We start from the raw sequence: 14,844 nt of genomic DNA, 5'->3' as shown, positions 1-14,844 counted from the left end.
TTTGTGTACAGAAACTTGAATTATGTACAGAATTCGTGTACGGAATTTTTAGATCAATTTGTGTACAGAAGATTTGTGTATTTCATTAAGATTGCTTTGACAAATATAATAACGCTATCATAATATTATTAAAATAGCGACAAAAGATCATCACAAATTTGCCTTTTATTTTGGCGGTCTTTGAATATCTTCATTTTGAAATATAAACGAAATAACAAATGTTACAGAATTTCTGATTATATTTTAGCAAAAGCAAAATAGCTAGTGTAATTATCCTAGAATGATTTCATTTATTTAATCTTACGTGATAAGTGTTTTTCCATGCGCAGTTTTTTGAAAATATATGTTAGCTATATTTTAGCTTTCTCTGCAAAATGCATTTTAAAATTTTCTTTCTTTCTTTCTTTCTTTTATTATTATTATTATTATTATTATTATTATTATTATTATTATTATTATTAGCTGATTTTTATTCTTACAAAGTAGAAAAGTAGACAGGTATTTTAATGTCTAAAATCCATAAAATGTCCGTGACAAAATGATAAGTATGTTAATGGTATTATCGCAAAATGCGTTAATACCATTAACATACTTATCATTTTGCTTTATATTAATAATAATAATGAGATACATTTCTCATACTGCTTGAAGAATTTTGGGGAAAAGCAGTAAAAACAAAGTTTTCTGAATTCTCTGTGGTATTTCTTTATTATTACAGCGCCCCATTATTTGAACAGCACAAGGAGCTCTATTATTATAGTCTGTCAAAACTGCAACTCTATTCAGAACTCTTCTCGTGATGGGTGGACTACAAGTGAGTATAGTTAGGACTTCCAGCCGTTTGGTAACGATTTGCGAAGGGCTACTTGTTGTTACTTTGTCGCAATTTATTAACAAGAGGGCTCTTGCCTTCTTTTAATTGAGGAGTCCTAATAATAAAAAAAAGTACCTTTTATTTCTCTTGATCCCAAATGTCTTTATCGTGATATTTGTTTATTTACTTTATTTTCTCTTCTATTCTATTATAAAATTTCAAAAAAATTTCTAATCTTGTCATATGGGCGGACATCAAGAGAAATGAATTTCTGCGTTAGAAAATAAATGTATTAAAAATTGACAATTTAAAAGGTACGTTTTATACCAAGAGAAAAGAGAAACAAGCCAAAGTAAAACTTAAAAACAGGCAAAACAACTGTGTGTTTATATTCGAAGCTGTACCGATTTCGAAGGCGAATAGGTACAGGTTCCTCTTCGTGAGGAGCAACAAAATTCTGCAAAGGAGGGAGGAGCCACGACGTATTTATACCAATAAATAAATACATTTTATATATGTGAACGCATATTATAATCATGTTGTAAATTTTTCAGAGTCATTCTGAATACTGAAATTACTTAAGAAATGAGATTAACAATTTCTTCTGCATGTTCTAAATACATGACTACATGTAGTTTTTCGGAACAACAAAAGTTTTTTTTAATATTTATATATAATTGATTATTTATATAAAATCTTAAAATTCAAAAGTGGGAAAAATTGTTTGTATAAAGCAAAAGGAAATTCTTTTTCAAAAGGATAAAATTATGCTTTAGCAAGGGATGTAGACAATAACAGGAACATTCACTTCTTTATTAAAAACAAAGGAGCTTATAAAAATAGTTACAGAGAAAGAAATAGTTAAAAATAAGTTAAAATATCTGGAAAATTTTTACAATAAAAAAAACATAAATATCTTGTAGTCTTAACGGATGTTTTGTAGCTTTTAATGTAGTATAACTATTCTAATGTTGTTTAAACCAATGTAATAAATCATATATGCAATTATGTGTACTTTAAACTGTAAAATTTCATTAGATTGTGATTTTAATTGCATTTAAAAAATATTTTAATAGTGACAGTATAAATCTTTGAAATATGTGTGGCATTATAAGCGTTCAAGGAATTATATTCGTAATTTAATATAAACTGCTTGAAAACTTTTAAGGACCTGGTTTTATTCTCAAGGTTATTTTTGCTAAACTTCTTTTGAGTTAGATATTAGATAATGATTAAAAATAATGTATCCCACTTTCTTCTGTTTTATTCTTAGACTAATACTGCAAGTGTTAAGGCTGTTGTATAGATAATTGATTTAATTTTTTCACTTGTGTGTGCTTAAAGGTTCTTTTTTTTTTTTTTTTTTTTTTTTTTTTTCTGCTGGTGCTTTTTAAAAGTCATTAAAATTTTCATTTAAAGAAATGCATGCCAACCCTTCAAAAATCAATTTAAGAAGTGTGTTTATGGCATGAACATGACATGTTTCTTTTAGCCAATTTTAGAAATATGTGTAACACAGCTTATTTCAAAATAGCAAATAATATGCTCTTCAAATTATCTCTGTCAAATTTTTTCAAACAGAAGATTTCTGAAAGCGAAAGAATACAGAATCGATTTCATTCAAAAAAATTAAAAATAACATTTTTCAATACATTTTCCAGTCAAATTGAATTCCAATCAAAACTCTTTGGGACGATTCCATTGGCTTTCATATTCGAAACAATGTGCTCGCTCATGTGTGCATGTAATACATTTTCAAACATATTATTTTACTAAAATCACTCAATTTGAGTTATTTCTCTTGTGGTATCAGCTTTCAAAGCTCAGTTCCTGTTCATGTGTTTAAAGAAAACAAGATCATGCTGCATGTCACCTAATTTCTTTCCAGCTGCATAAAGTCTTGCCACACTGAAATATGACACATCATCTTAATGATCTCGTAAATAACATCAGGGAATATTAAGTAATTAACGTTATAAGGTATTTCGCGTATTCCAGAAATCTGTGTTTCGATTCCCGGCGAAGGCGTTGCTCATTTTTCATTTCTCCTACTTTAAAAAAAAAAAAAAAAAAACTTGTCTCCACCAAGTAATAAAAGAAATTTTCTTTGTTCCGAGCTATAAGCATCGCTGATAGTAATGTATTGATCTTACTGTTTTAATAAGCAAGTTAATTGCTATAAAAATTGAATTTACCGCATGAAAGAAATTGTATTTTGTATTTTGTACGTATCCATCAGCGTAAATATTAGAAGTTTTAAACATTATTTATTACTTTCAAATAAATATAATACTTTATTCTAGGTATGAGACTGAAGAAGTGAGTGTTCTGTATACGTGGCAAGACGGACGCTGTAGTTCTGAATTCCTGGAGTCTTTACCCAAGCCAGATTCACATCTACGACTGAGCACAGGACATGGTTGTGCCACTCTCTTTTGGCTGTCAAGAAATAAACCTGATTTGATCGCACAATATGATACCGCTGGAACGGTGCAGGACTTGGTTGTGGCCATGATCTGTGGTTTAGAGCGCCCTGTTATGTCTGCCCAAAACGCTGCTGGATGGGGCTATTTCGATACTGAGACTCGAACCTGGAACATCGAAAAGTAAGTCTACATCATTCAATAGCAAGTATCAAGTTTATAATTAATCAGTAAATTTGATAGCTGGCTGTAACCTTTTTGCACAGTACTGGAAAGTCTTGTGGAAAGTATTGCACAGTTTTTGATTACTAACAAAAATATATTTATATTAAAAAAAAAAGTTGTTTGGACAAATGAGAAAGTCAATTTTTTTAAAATGTTTTGTAAGAAATTAAAATTTATGCTGAACATGTACGAGCCGGATTTCTTCGGCATCTAATGATAAAATCATATTTTGTGAATTAAAATAAGTATATTCTAGAAAGTATTACATTATGCCATTAATAAGGACCTGGAAAGAAGCAAATTCATGATTAAACCTAATCAAAACTCGGTGGTAATAAATATCTTAATTCGGTAATTAAACACGGAAGAGTATTATGGTTTTTATTTATGTATCAGTAGGCAGTTTCTCATTTGTATAGTTTTTCATCCGACTTCTTTTCAGAAAAACTCGGTGCTTAGAATTCAAGTCCTATTTAATTTACGTACAGTATTTGTTTATTCATGCGCTATCTCATTATCAAAAAGTTATTTTGATTTTGTGTTGGAGTGATGCATTTCAAATTGGAAAAATACCGATCTTAATATTAATAGTCTTCTGGAATTTGGCTGGCATCTGAAAGATCAAACTGTAGTTTTTTTTTAATTGTAACTATCGATGACCTTATGACGATTATTTCAGTTAGACATATTTCTTAAGGTACATGATGAACCATTTAAAATGAATATACATTTATATTTTATATTACATTGCAGCTGAATTATGTTGCTGAGTGGCAGGTTAAAATTCTAACCATCATATTATCTAATAATTAAGGCCAATCTACGGTATTCAACCTGTTAAACATACTGCTGACATGGTTATCAGACCGGGTTTTCATAAGCCAAATTTTGGAAATCTGTACTTTTTCAGTTCGTTTAATAATGAAAAGCACCCTCCCCCCCACCATGTTTTTTTTTTTTTTTTTTTTTTTTTTTTTTTTTTTTTGTAAAACCCCTATATAACTACCTAGAATTCCTTCTCTACTTTTATAGGTAAAAATTATTTTATTCTGAAATGAAGTATTTACAATTTTGTAACGTTTTCAGATAGTCATCTAAGGCAATCACATTCACAGAAAATTAAATTTTGCGTGGAATAGCGGTGTTGGTCTGAGAGAAGTTTCACATATTTGGAATGTGGTTCGCAGTCACACAGATAAATTTTGAAATATGCAGCTAAAACAATTTTTATTTTGCAGCGAGAATCCCGGCTTAACGACTGCTTTAAAACAAATGTTGTAAGAGTTTCATATTTTTAAAAATGACAGACGCATCTGTTAGAAGTTATCGCAGATTTCATTCTCTTACCTAGAATCTAAGTAAAGCGTTACCTAAGAATCTAGGTAAAGCATTACTTAAGTCTGAAGCTTTTAAATGTGTTGATAATATGGAAAATACATTTAAATTTGCTTGGTTTAACTTGGGCTTTTTAACTCTTGACGAAATAGGTACTATTGTTCTCACTGTGCGAATAAAATCGCGACTATTTTCAGAAAGGGAAAAAAAAATCGCGTTGTGTTAAAACAGCAAGTTGCAGCCATAAAAGAAGTTAGAAGAGGGAAGTATAACTAGTTCCTTTAAACATTAGTTAAAATTGAAGTCGTATGATCGACTGTGACCGTGTTATACTCAGCTCAAAACATTTCACGGAACGAAGGAAACGTATTAGCTTAAAAGGTTTAGTAAAAGATTTATAAATAATAAACTACAGAATTTATAGTCATGTATAAAAGAATTTTTAGCATTAGATTTCTTAACTCTTGCGTTTAAAATTAAGTGTATTTTCTTCTTTATAATTGCATTTCATCTTTTAAATTTCTGTCATCAATGAAAGGACTTCCATAATGAACAAATTAAAGGTCTTCCTGATTGATATTTTTCTTAGCATAATCAAAATACTGTCAATCTAATCTGTATGATTTCATGCTAGTTGACATTTCGATTGTAGAGTCATTAGGACGTTTCGGAAGCAGGAGATATGAAAAATGAGCAATGCCCACGCCGGGACTCGAACCACGGAACTGTCAAATTGCGTCGAGCGTGCTGACCACTACACCACGAAGGCATTCTAAGAAGGCGGGAGAAATACCTTATACGACACAGTCATGTTGATAGGCTTTGAAATCTTTCATCACATGCACGGGTACTTATAAAATTTCTCATTATAAAAGAAAAAAAAGAAAAAAAAAAAGGCTTCACAAATTACAGCTTAAATTTTTTTGTGAGTTGCAAGGAAAACAGTTTGTAATGTTATTCGGTCGTTAAGCTGTTAAGATGAAAACTTACAAAAAAAAAAAAAAAAAAAAAAAAGAGAGAGAGAGAGAGAGAGAGAGATTTTTGTAGTATTAAAATTGTCAGAATACGTATTACTGCTGCTTGGACTGAGATAAGAATTTTAACCTGGCAACTTTGATTGTTAAAAAAAATTTATATTTCCTTGTGAAGAAGAAGCGAAACGATGGGTAAGGCCGGGTAAAGCTATCATCTTTTCAGAATAAAGCACAGTTCCGTTGAATGAGTTGTGTCGAGTGGTAAAAGGCCACTTCCTGTATTTTTACATGAGCATGAACAAAGAGAAGCATCGATTGAAGAAACAAAATAGGAAAAAGCAAATAAAACAGTATGTTCGATCGAGGTGTCGATTCTCTGGACTCTTTTCGCCATCTCAGCACGTGGAGCGATCAGACTGACAGTGACAAATGATAGATAACATTGTAAAGGAAGTGCCACTTAATTTAGTTGAGGAAAACTCGAAGCATGTGGGGTTGAGATGTCGCACTTCTTTATGCCTTGTATTCGGTACTTTTTTCTCTTCTATTCGATATTTTTGTATGTGTCAGCAAGTTTGTAAATTTTTCTAGCTTGAATGCAAAAATTCGTGGATAAACGTAAGAATGGGACAGCTGCTGCATGATAGCACATGTTGTTCTTCAGTGCGAACTACAGTTAAAAGGTCTTTTGCAGCAAGAGACCTATTTTCATTACTGCAAACCATGAATTATAGCACAGTTCCCCCTTTTACGCGTCTTTTATAGGATCAGTTTGCGACACGTTTGGGCGCATTGTGGAGAATATGACCGGAAACGCCTGGCAACAAATCACAAACGTTATATACGAAATTCCTTGCAACCATCCAGTCGTTCTTCCTCTAGTAAATACCTGTTATTTATTTCTTTAATCTCTCTGACTTCTGTTAATTTTCTGTTCCTGCATTTACAATCATATTATTTTTCTATCTGTGATTCAGTCCATACCTTTCTTTATTTCAAAATTCGAATATGACGCGTATTTTATTCATCATTTACCTGTACGTAAAATAATTATGTCATCATTTAATGAAAAGTTAATTTTTATCGTGCAAAATTAAAGCAAAGTGAATTAATCTGCGCATTTTAACAGTAAAACAGTTTGCGGTACAACAGTTCTCGATAGCAAAATTTTCTGTTCATTTTCTGAAAAATGTAACAATAAATGTCAAATTAAAACATTCGTTACTTGAAATTAAAATGTCTGTGTGTTTAAAATAAATAAATAGATGAGCATGTATAAATGGTTTCTTTGAATTTTTTTTAAACATATTTTTTTTATCCTAACATCGGTTATCTGCATTATATTGCATTATAATATCCTTACCTTAATATATCCTTACCTTATAATCCATACCTTTTATTACTTACCTTATTATTGCATTTCTGTATACTAATTACTACTATGGTAATTACCTTACCATATTATTGCATTTCTGTATACTAATACAAGGAATTGTCGACAAATAAAATCACGTGAATATTTTGTGTTTTTGTTTTTTTAATATATATACATAGATATATATGTATATATATGAGGTAGCTTACACTTTATTTTACTTACATTTTAACTTTTAAATTCCAATCAAGTTAAGCATTCATCTTTAGATTTTTCTTTCTTAGTTTTTCATACATTCTATGTTTTTACATCTTATATTGCAATTGGATATTTACTATGTGTTTATACTTGTTTGCATAGGGACAAAGTATTACTTTACACGTAGGCTTTAGCTTAAAGAATTACTTTTTAATTTTATTTTCAAATTTTGCAGCTCCATGCGCAAAATTTTTGACCTCACGGTCCTTTTTGTTTAGTTCATAAGCTTTTCTTACATTATATATATATATATCTACAACATTTTATATATATATATATATACATGGTAAGAAAAACTGCTTACTTTTATATAATTGGATTTAACTTTTATTTCTGAGGACTTTTTACATTCGACGTGAATTTAATATTCATTCTTGAAATCTTCGGATTATTCTTTTGAAAGTATTATGCCACTTCTCGGATAAAGAATTTTCTGATTTTCATAGGGATTATGAAACAAATATAATAAAAATTATTCAATAATTTATTTTACATCTTCATGTGATTTAGTTATTCACCAGAAAAGAGTTTTTGCAAAAATTTTTCATTTTTTAATCAGTTTATGCATGTATTTGAAGGCACTCAACAAGACAGACTATCATAAAGCAAAACATCTAATCAGTAGTTTACATTTGAACATTACTTGTTTAAGAAATTTCCGAATGTACATGTAGATCTAAGCAGCAAGTACTGCAATCTAAATTCAGAGAATTCAACCACAGTTATAATTCTACACAAAATTCAAATTATTGCCTTTTATTGAAGAAAATTCATATCACTCCCAAAAAGTTTCACGAATTGGAATTTTTTAATTATTGTTTTATGTGTGCCACGTTTTAAAGTTCATCTTTCTACTGCATTTCTGGAATGCAAATTTTGGCTAGGCTATCATCGTGTAGGTTTTAGTGCGGATTATCGCCTGTATAGAACTAACTTAATTTTTTTAATGTTATAATGAATCAAAAATAAATAAAACTGAAGGCATTTCTTGATAAACTTATAAAGAATTCAAAATACCATAAACATATCATAAAACTTAAACTTTGCAAACTGGCAAAACATACACTAGTTATTACACAAATATCAGAAAACATTTACAAAATTTAATGCACTTTTCTAAATTGAAAGCACTTTTGTAACTATCGTTCGCTTTTGAACCCTGAAAAATGAAAGTAATTAAATTTTTTAAACTGCTTAGTGCTTCCTTGTTTATTTACTTTTTAATATAATGAATTTTTTAAAAAATCTGAAAGCTTCCAGATTGTATATTACGCCCAAAGGGGGGCTTTTTTTTCCCTCCCAGTTACGCATACTTATACGTTTTGAGGGTATTTGGGCTAACGCCCCTTTAGACTAAAAATGTTTAGAAACAGCATAATTTAAGAATTTCCGATAGACAGTCTCGCGCGCTGGAGATAAAAATATTTTATCCCGAACAGCGTGTTGCCACTGCTCACTTTGAAATCATTGAGTTTCTTAATCAAAAATACCTAGAGTTTAAACTTAGGTATAATTTACCTAAGTTTGAAATATATGAAACAGGTAATAAAACAAATTCGAAATTCAATATTCGGGCTTCCATGTGCCTACGGACTACGATTCGGTTGGAAGACTACGTTATTCAAAATGTGATGGCTCTAGGTATTGTTGTATTTCACAGTGCGAGAAGCCTACATACATTCATGCAGATTCTTGCGATAGTGTGTAGCCGTTTATGGTGATTCGACGCAAAATATCGTTTCGAGACTAATAGCTCTTCTGGACCAACGCGTCTTTGGGCTGATAATAATCTCTGGATTTATTTCCCTGTTTGAAAGTTTTAAAATCTGAAGGGAGAAAAGCGTTTCTTTTGTATGGTTAAACGTATAGAATTTAATACGTTTAAACGTGCGACAATTATCTTAACTAGTTCCATTGTCCCCAACAGTATTTCAGCAGTTGTCCGGAAGTCGCTATTACATATATAGTATCCATATTAAGATCAAATACTACTTTAACTAATGTATACTTTTAGTAAAAAAATCATTCACTGATTTCTTCTATTTCTTCTATTTCTTCTATTCTAGTATTCCACATAACGGCTTCATCTTGTTTTTTAGGATTTTTACTGCTGTTTCAGATGCAGAATCATATTCATTCTGTGATAAGTCATCCTTTGTTAGCACTTTCTTATTCGCAAAAGAAAACACTTAACAGAATTTCTATTTGTATTCTATTTTGAAAATGTCTTGAAAAAAGTCACATATTTTTTAAAAAGATGAAATAAACATCTTTATTTTACTTAAAAAAATAATTTTCGAATGGAACAAGTATTCATCGCTTGCAAATTTTCCAAACTTTACATTATAACATCTAAGATGTTGAACTGCTTAACAACTGCTTGTTGTCAGACCTGAAAAGAAAACTGGCTAGCGAGTTATTGCTTAACTATGAATACGCAAGATAAAACTCGGGGTAAAATAGTATAAGACAGAACTTCACAAGCCACTGTTCGGGATAAAACATTTTAAAGAGGTAAAATAAATTATGTTACGACGTTTTTACAGTTACGACGTGATTACACAGCAAAATCTTTTTAGAATTTCAGCTCGTTTTAGGTCGGAAGGAAAATCAGCTAAATTATGGCTGTACTTCAACTGCGCGAATGAAAATCCCCTCCCCTCGTCCTGGGGTATAGTCCAACTGCGCGAATCAACATTTCTTCCCCTCGTTGCCTACAGATTTACAATTTTACTTTTCGAAGCCAATTGTAGCCAAGAGGAAAATAAAAATGAAGAAATAGAATTACATATCACAATCACAAGTAGAGAATATTTAACAAGCAGGCTAATTACTTGAATAACAGTAATAAATGCGAGAGCTAACAAAGAAAATAAATTAGTACTAAACAACATATTAGCATTACAAATATCTTTCATTAAATACAATATTACAGCAAGGAATATTATAATAATATAAATTAAGTAATTATAAAGCATACCAATTGTATTTTTTATAAATGACATTAATAATAGACATGATGTCTGAATTAGACTGGAAAATTTAGTATAACTCACTGGCGTGCAAAAGATTATACCGTATCAAATTGTGCTAGAAATAATTTTTGTTAATTAAAGTAATCATGTAAATGTTTGCAGAAATTAATAGTTAAATTTAAAAAAAAGCTCAGCATGAAATCTATTATAACAACATTAGTATGCGTTTGAACTCTGGTGTATAAATTGTAAGTAAATTTTGATTATTATGATAACATACATAGGAAACTTGAATACAGTGCAACAATATGTGAAAAAGGGGATTAAAAGGGAACTGAAAATCCGAAGATATGAATATAAAGGAGTTCGATTTTTTTGTTAATTATGAAAATTCTGCAGACGCTCATAATTATCAATTTATTAATTAAATGTGCATTAGAAATTAAATGTATGCATTAATACGTACATTAATGCAAGCATTAATGTATGGTCAAAGTACGTCGGGTAGAGTAACTGGAAAACAAAATAAATATTTAAACGTTTCTAGTATTAAAATATGGAATTTGTAAGAAAGTTAAATAAACTTAAAATAACCATAAATAATAAACCATAAATAGTTCTAACTTCAATGACTAAAAATGGAAGCTTAATACGGCAATATATTGCAATAATATTAGTGTCAATTTAGAACCACTTAAGAAATCCAATTTTTAGATTTAATAAAGAGAATTGTTTAAATTAAATTAGAACTGTTTACCTAAAATGGTAAATTTGATAGTTAAAACCATTCTGCTATCTAAGATGATTTGTTAATATTTACTTAGACAAGAAACTTATTTAAGATGTGCTAGAAATCCGATATTTGATAGGTTGATGATGTATCAGTTTTGTGTATGTCATTAATCTATCAATTTTAATATTCAAAACTGATATGTATATATATAGCGACTAAAATCTACAACTTGGAAAGTTTTTAGAGAATAAAAAAGATCTGGCTCATCATTCTTTTAAGCATAATAAAACTTTAAAATGAGTGTAAAAGAAATTCATTTTTACTTTAGCACACGCCAGACTTTCAATTAATATTTGTTTTGTATGTACAATTTTTACAATATTCATAAACGAAAATAGAGGCTTGCAGTCTCAATAAAATGTCCCATTAATGGCGATAAATGACTTCTTGTAGCGCCCAATCTTCTTGACAAAGAAAGAGGGGACAGGAAACGTCGCGCAGTTCGTGGATTAGATAAGGGGGGGGGGGAATCTTCGATCAAACTTCACGCAGTTCGTATCCTACCTAAATTATAATATGTATCGAACTCTGCTAACCTTTCGGCTGTTCTCACTTCGGCTGTGGAAGTGGCTTCCCTATCAACAAGGTGGCAGTCAATGGAGCAAATTTCACCGAGCTTTCGGTTAAGATTGCATCCTAGTTTTAATATGTTTAATTGATAGATAATTTTTATCAATACCTTCGACATTAATTAATAAAACAAGTTTCTAACAGAATAATTTGGGTTTAAATCTTTCCAGCTCTTAAAATTACTTGTATGTAAAATTAGATAATAAATAAGAAGAAATAAGAATATTAGACGTGTTTACATTTTTGGAAGAAAAATTAAAATAAAAGTAGTATTTATTGAAGCTGCAAAATATTTTCATTTTGTAGCCAGCTTTGTACACTTATATAGATATACAAAACGTAAGCAAATCAAAAGATTTAACTATCATGTTCGCACTTAGAATACCACATTGAGTAAAAGTTAAATGGTTTTGACGAATATCATTTGATAGTTGTTTATAAATTTAGCTACCAACAAGCGTATGGCGCTCTGACCCAATATGAAAGCATGTATATCCTCATTTTTATAAGAAATCAACTTTTCTTGACATTCCATTGACGGTCGTTAAAAGCAAAAATAGAATTCGCAGGTCAGAGTATTTCTAAGCATCCCTTCTTGGAAAAGAATAATCAGCCGTCCACTGGCAGTCTCCCAAACCATCTATTCTGAGCGGTTCAATAGAACCGCTCTCACCTTTAATGAGGTGGGTTTTTTTTTTTTTTTTTTTTTTTAAAGTTAAGGAAATGACCATTTTCTTCTTTTCATTTTGCTTCTTTTCTCCTCTCTAGTTGACGTAGAAATAAAGCTTCGCCAGACGTTTAGAAGGAAGAGCAGAAGATAGCTTCTTTTGAGGCGTTAGTAATTTAATTTAAAGACTATTCAGGAGGACCGATTTACAAAGCAACTAAAAATCTACTTCTCATGCGGACCACATTTAAAAGTAACCAATATTTCTGAGAGCAGAATTAAATCATGGTGCGGAACATACCATGTCTGCCTCTAAGAAAGATCTAAACCGTCTAGAACCACAGGTAATTGTTTTAGCACTAAAAGGCGCTGTTTTAGTACTCTAAAACAGCGCCCTTAGTGCCAATGAGATAAACCTATCGGGTTGGCAATGCGTGAAAGCAACGAGGCCACAATAAACATAGTATGTGAATTGTTGGAATCAACTATCACATTCAAGTTCCATAATTCTCTTTTATTACGTAATTGGAATTTCTTATCGTTTTCCGCTAAGATTAGTCTAGAAAGGCAAATAAATATATTTACGGCCAGAATCATGGCTTACTTACAGGAATCTTTCCGCGGATCAAGTTTTTAGCCTATTATCTGTTATAACGTTAGTGATAAAAGAAACCCAATCGACGAGAACAACCTTCGACCCCCAGCTGTACGACTTCCCATGAAATAGTAAATGCAATCTACGGTTTTCTTCCGAGTTGTAGTAAATTGGAGGATTATCTTCTGCCACTTTTTTTTTTTTTTTTTTTTTTTTTTTTTTTTTTTTTTTTTTCCTACATTGGCTTTATAGTAAGATTTTAAAATCTCGAGATTTAAATGTAATTAGGCAATGAGGATTTTTTGGCTTGGCTTTTGTACGTAAATTAGATCATTTAGACAAATTAATAGCTGCCTTAGTTTTCTACATCAAAGAATGAAACTTGAAACCATACGAAGTTCGTTATAAAGAATGCCCTCGGAGTTTCTATGTTGTAAGCGTCACTCGCTATATGCGAAATGAGTTAAATCTGTATATAAATATCCTTAAAATTATTAAATTTAACCTTTATCTTATCAATACTGCTTATGGCGAATTATATCATTAAGATAGGTGTATTTAAGCTGCATTTTGCAATATGTTTCGAAACTAAAGAAAATGTAAACCCTAAGTACTAGTATATGTTCACTTTCCATCTGCTCACGAGTAGAAAAATTATACTGAAATCTGGCTATTAATCTAATCACTAGACTCTTTGTTACTTCTCCATGTATGTCTCCATGTATGTAATCCTTCCCCCTCGCCAAACAGAGAAGTTTAAATTGTATAACTAACCATCCATGTAATTATACTTCTAAATAATTCACAGACTATTCCTGTCTGATATCCAATGTAAATCCTAAGATGTATTCAAGCAGTGTTCTTCGTAGCTTTCACCCAAAGAGGAAGCGCAAGCTATTTCCTACTCTCAATGATGATAGATTCGTGGTCACATTCTTTTGGTTTAAATGAAAAGCATCGCATCTAAAAATTAGCATTATTTTAGCTTTATAGTCTTGGACTTTAAAACCGAAAGTTATTACACGAGAGCGTTTACTTTTCAAATATAAAAATCATTCATAAAGAATAATTATTATGAGAAGAGAAAAAGGGTCAAAATGTTAAGATGAGAGCATCAAATCACTGCTCTTTATCGAATTTCCATTGATCTCTGATCTTGGAGCGACACCTATCGTATTTTTGGTGTCGCTATAAGAGAGATCGATGGAAGTGAGTTGGAAATGTTTGTTTTAACGAGATAATTTACGGAGTAGATGTTTTTCTTTCGAAGTTGAGAATGCCCTTATTGAGTTCGATCTCTCTCTCTCTCATTTTCTTGTCTAAATATATTAGAGATGATTTCTCGTTATATAATGCAAAATTTATTGATTTTATAATTTTTTTTAAAATTTTTTGTTTAAAGTGTAATGGATGATTTTTTTAGGAGTATGATGTTTAGGACTTTGAACTGATATTTAAGGTGCATCGTTTATGCGGTAACTTAGACAAAAGAAAAGGCTGTTTCTACTAAAACATTTGTGGTGTATAGAAATGATTTGTATAAATTTTGGTTTCCTTGTGCACCACTCTTCTTTTTCCCTTTTCTGACTATATAGAAGGTATATTTACATTTACACCAAAAGATAAATATTTTTATTAACCGACATTTTACTCTTGCTTTCAAGTGAAAGAAAGCTTTGAAACAGACTTGTGATTATGAAAGACGAGAGAGTGCGTGCATGTTACTATTTTATTATATCTTTCCATAAATGATTTAAAACTCCCTTTTGTTATTACAAATGCAGATTACAATTACAATTTTTGTTTCACACGGATAATTTTGCATATCAATAAGCATATA

General features: G+C 30.5%; 1 protein-coding gene across 1 annotated transcript in view; it reads left to right on the top strand.

The window, feature by feature from the left end:
* LOC118186529 (sedoheptulokinase-like) overlaps positions 1-14,844 on the top strand; it is an 83,890-nt gene that overhangs the window by 15,807 nt on the left and 53,239 nt on the right. The window contains exon 2 of the mRNA XM_035356646.2: positions 3,118-3,420. Coding sequence (XP_035212537.1) covers positions 3,118-3,420 — 303 coding nt within the window. The remainder of the gene's footprint in view (positions 1-3,117; positions 3,421-14,844) is intronic.

The sequence above is a fragment of the Stegodyphus dumicola genome, chromosome 5 (genome assembly GCF_044657685.1).
Source record: "Stegodyphus dumicola isolate Sdum_Otavi_A_Nest chromosome 5, ASM4465768v1".
In the NCBI taxonomy this organism is placed as follows: Eukaryota; Metazoa; Arthropoda; class Arachnida; order Araneae; family Eresidae; genus Stegodyphus; species Stegodyphus dumicola.
This window is presented reverse-complemented; position numbering and strand designations above follow the sequence as displayed.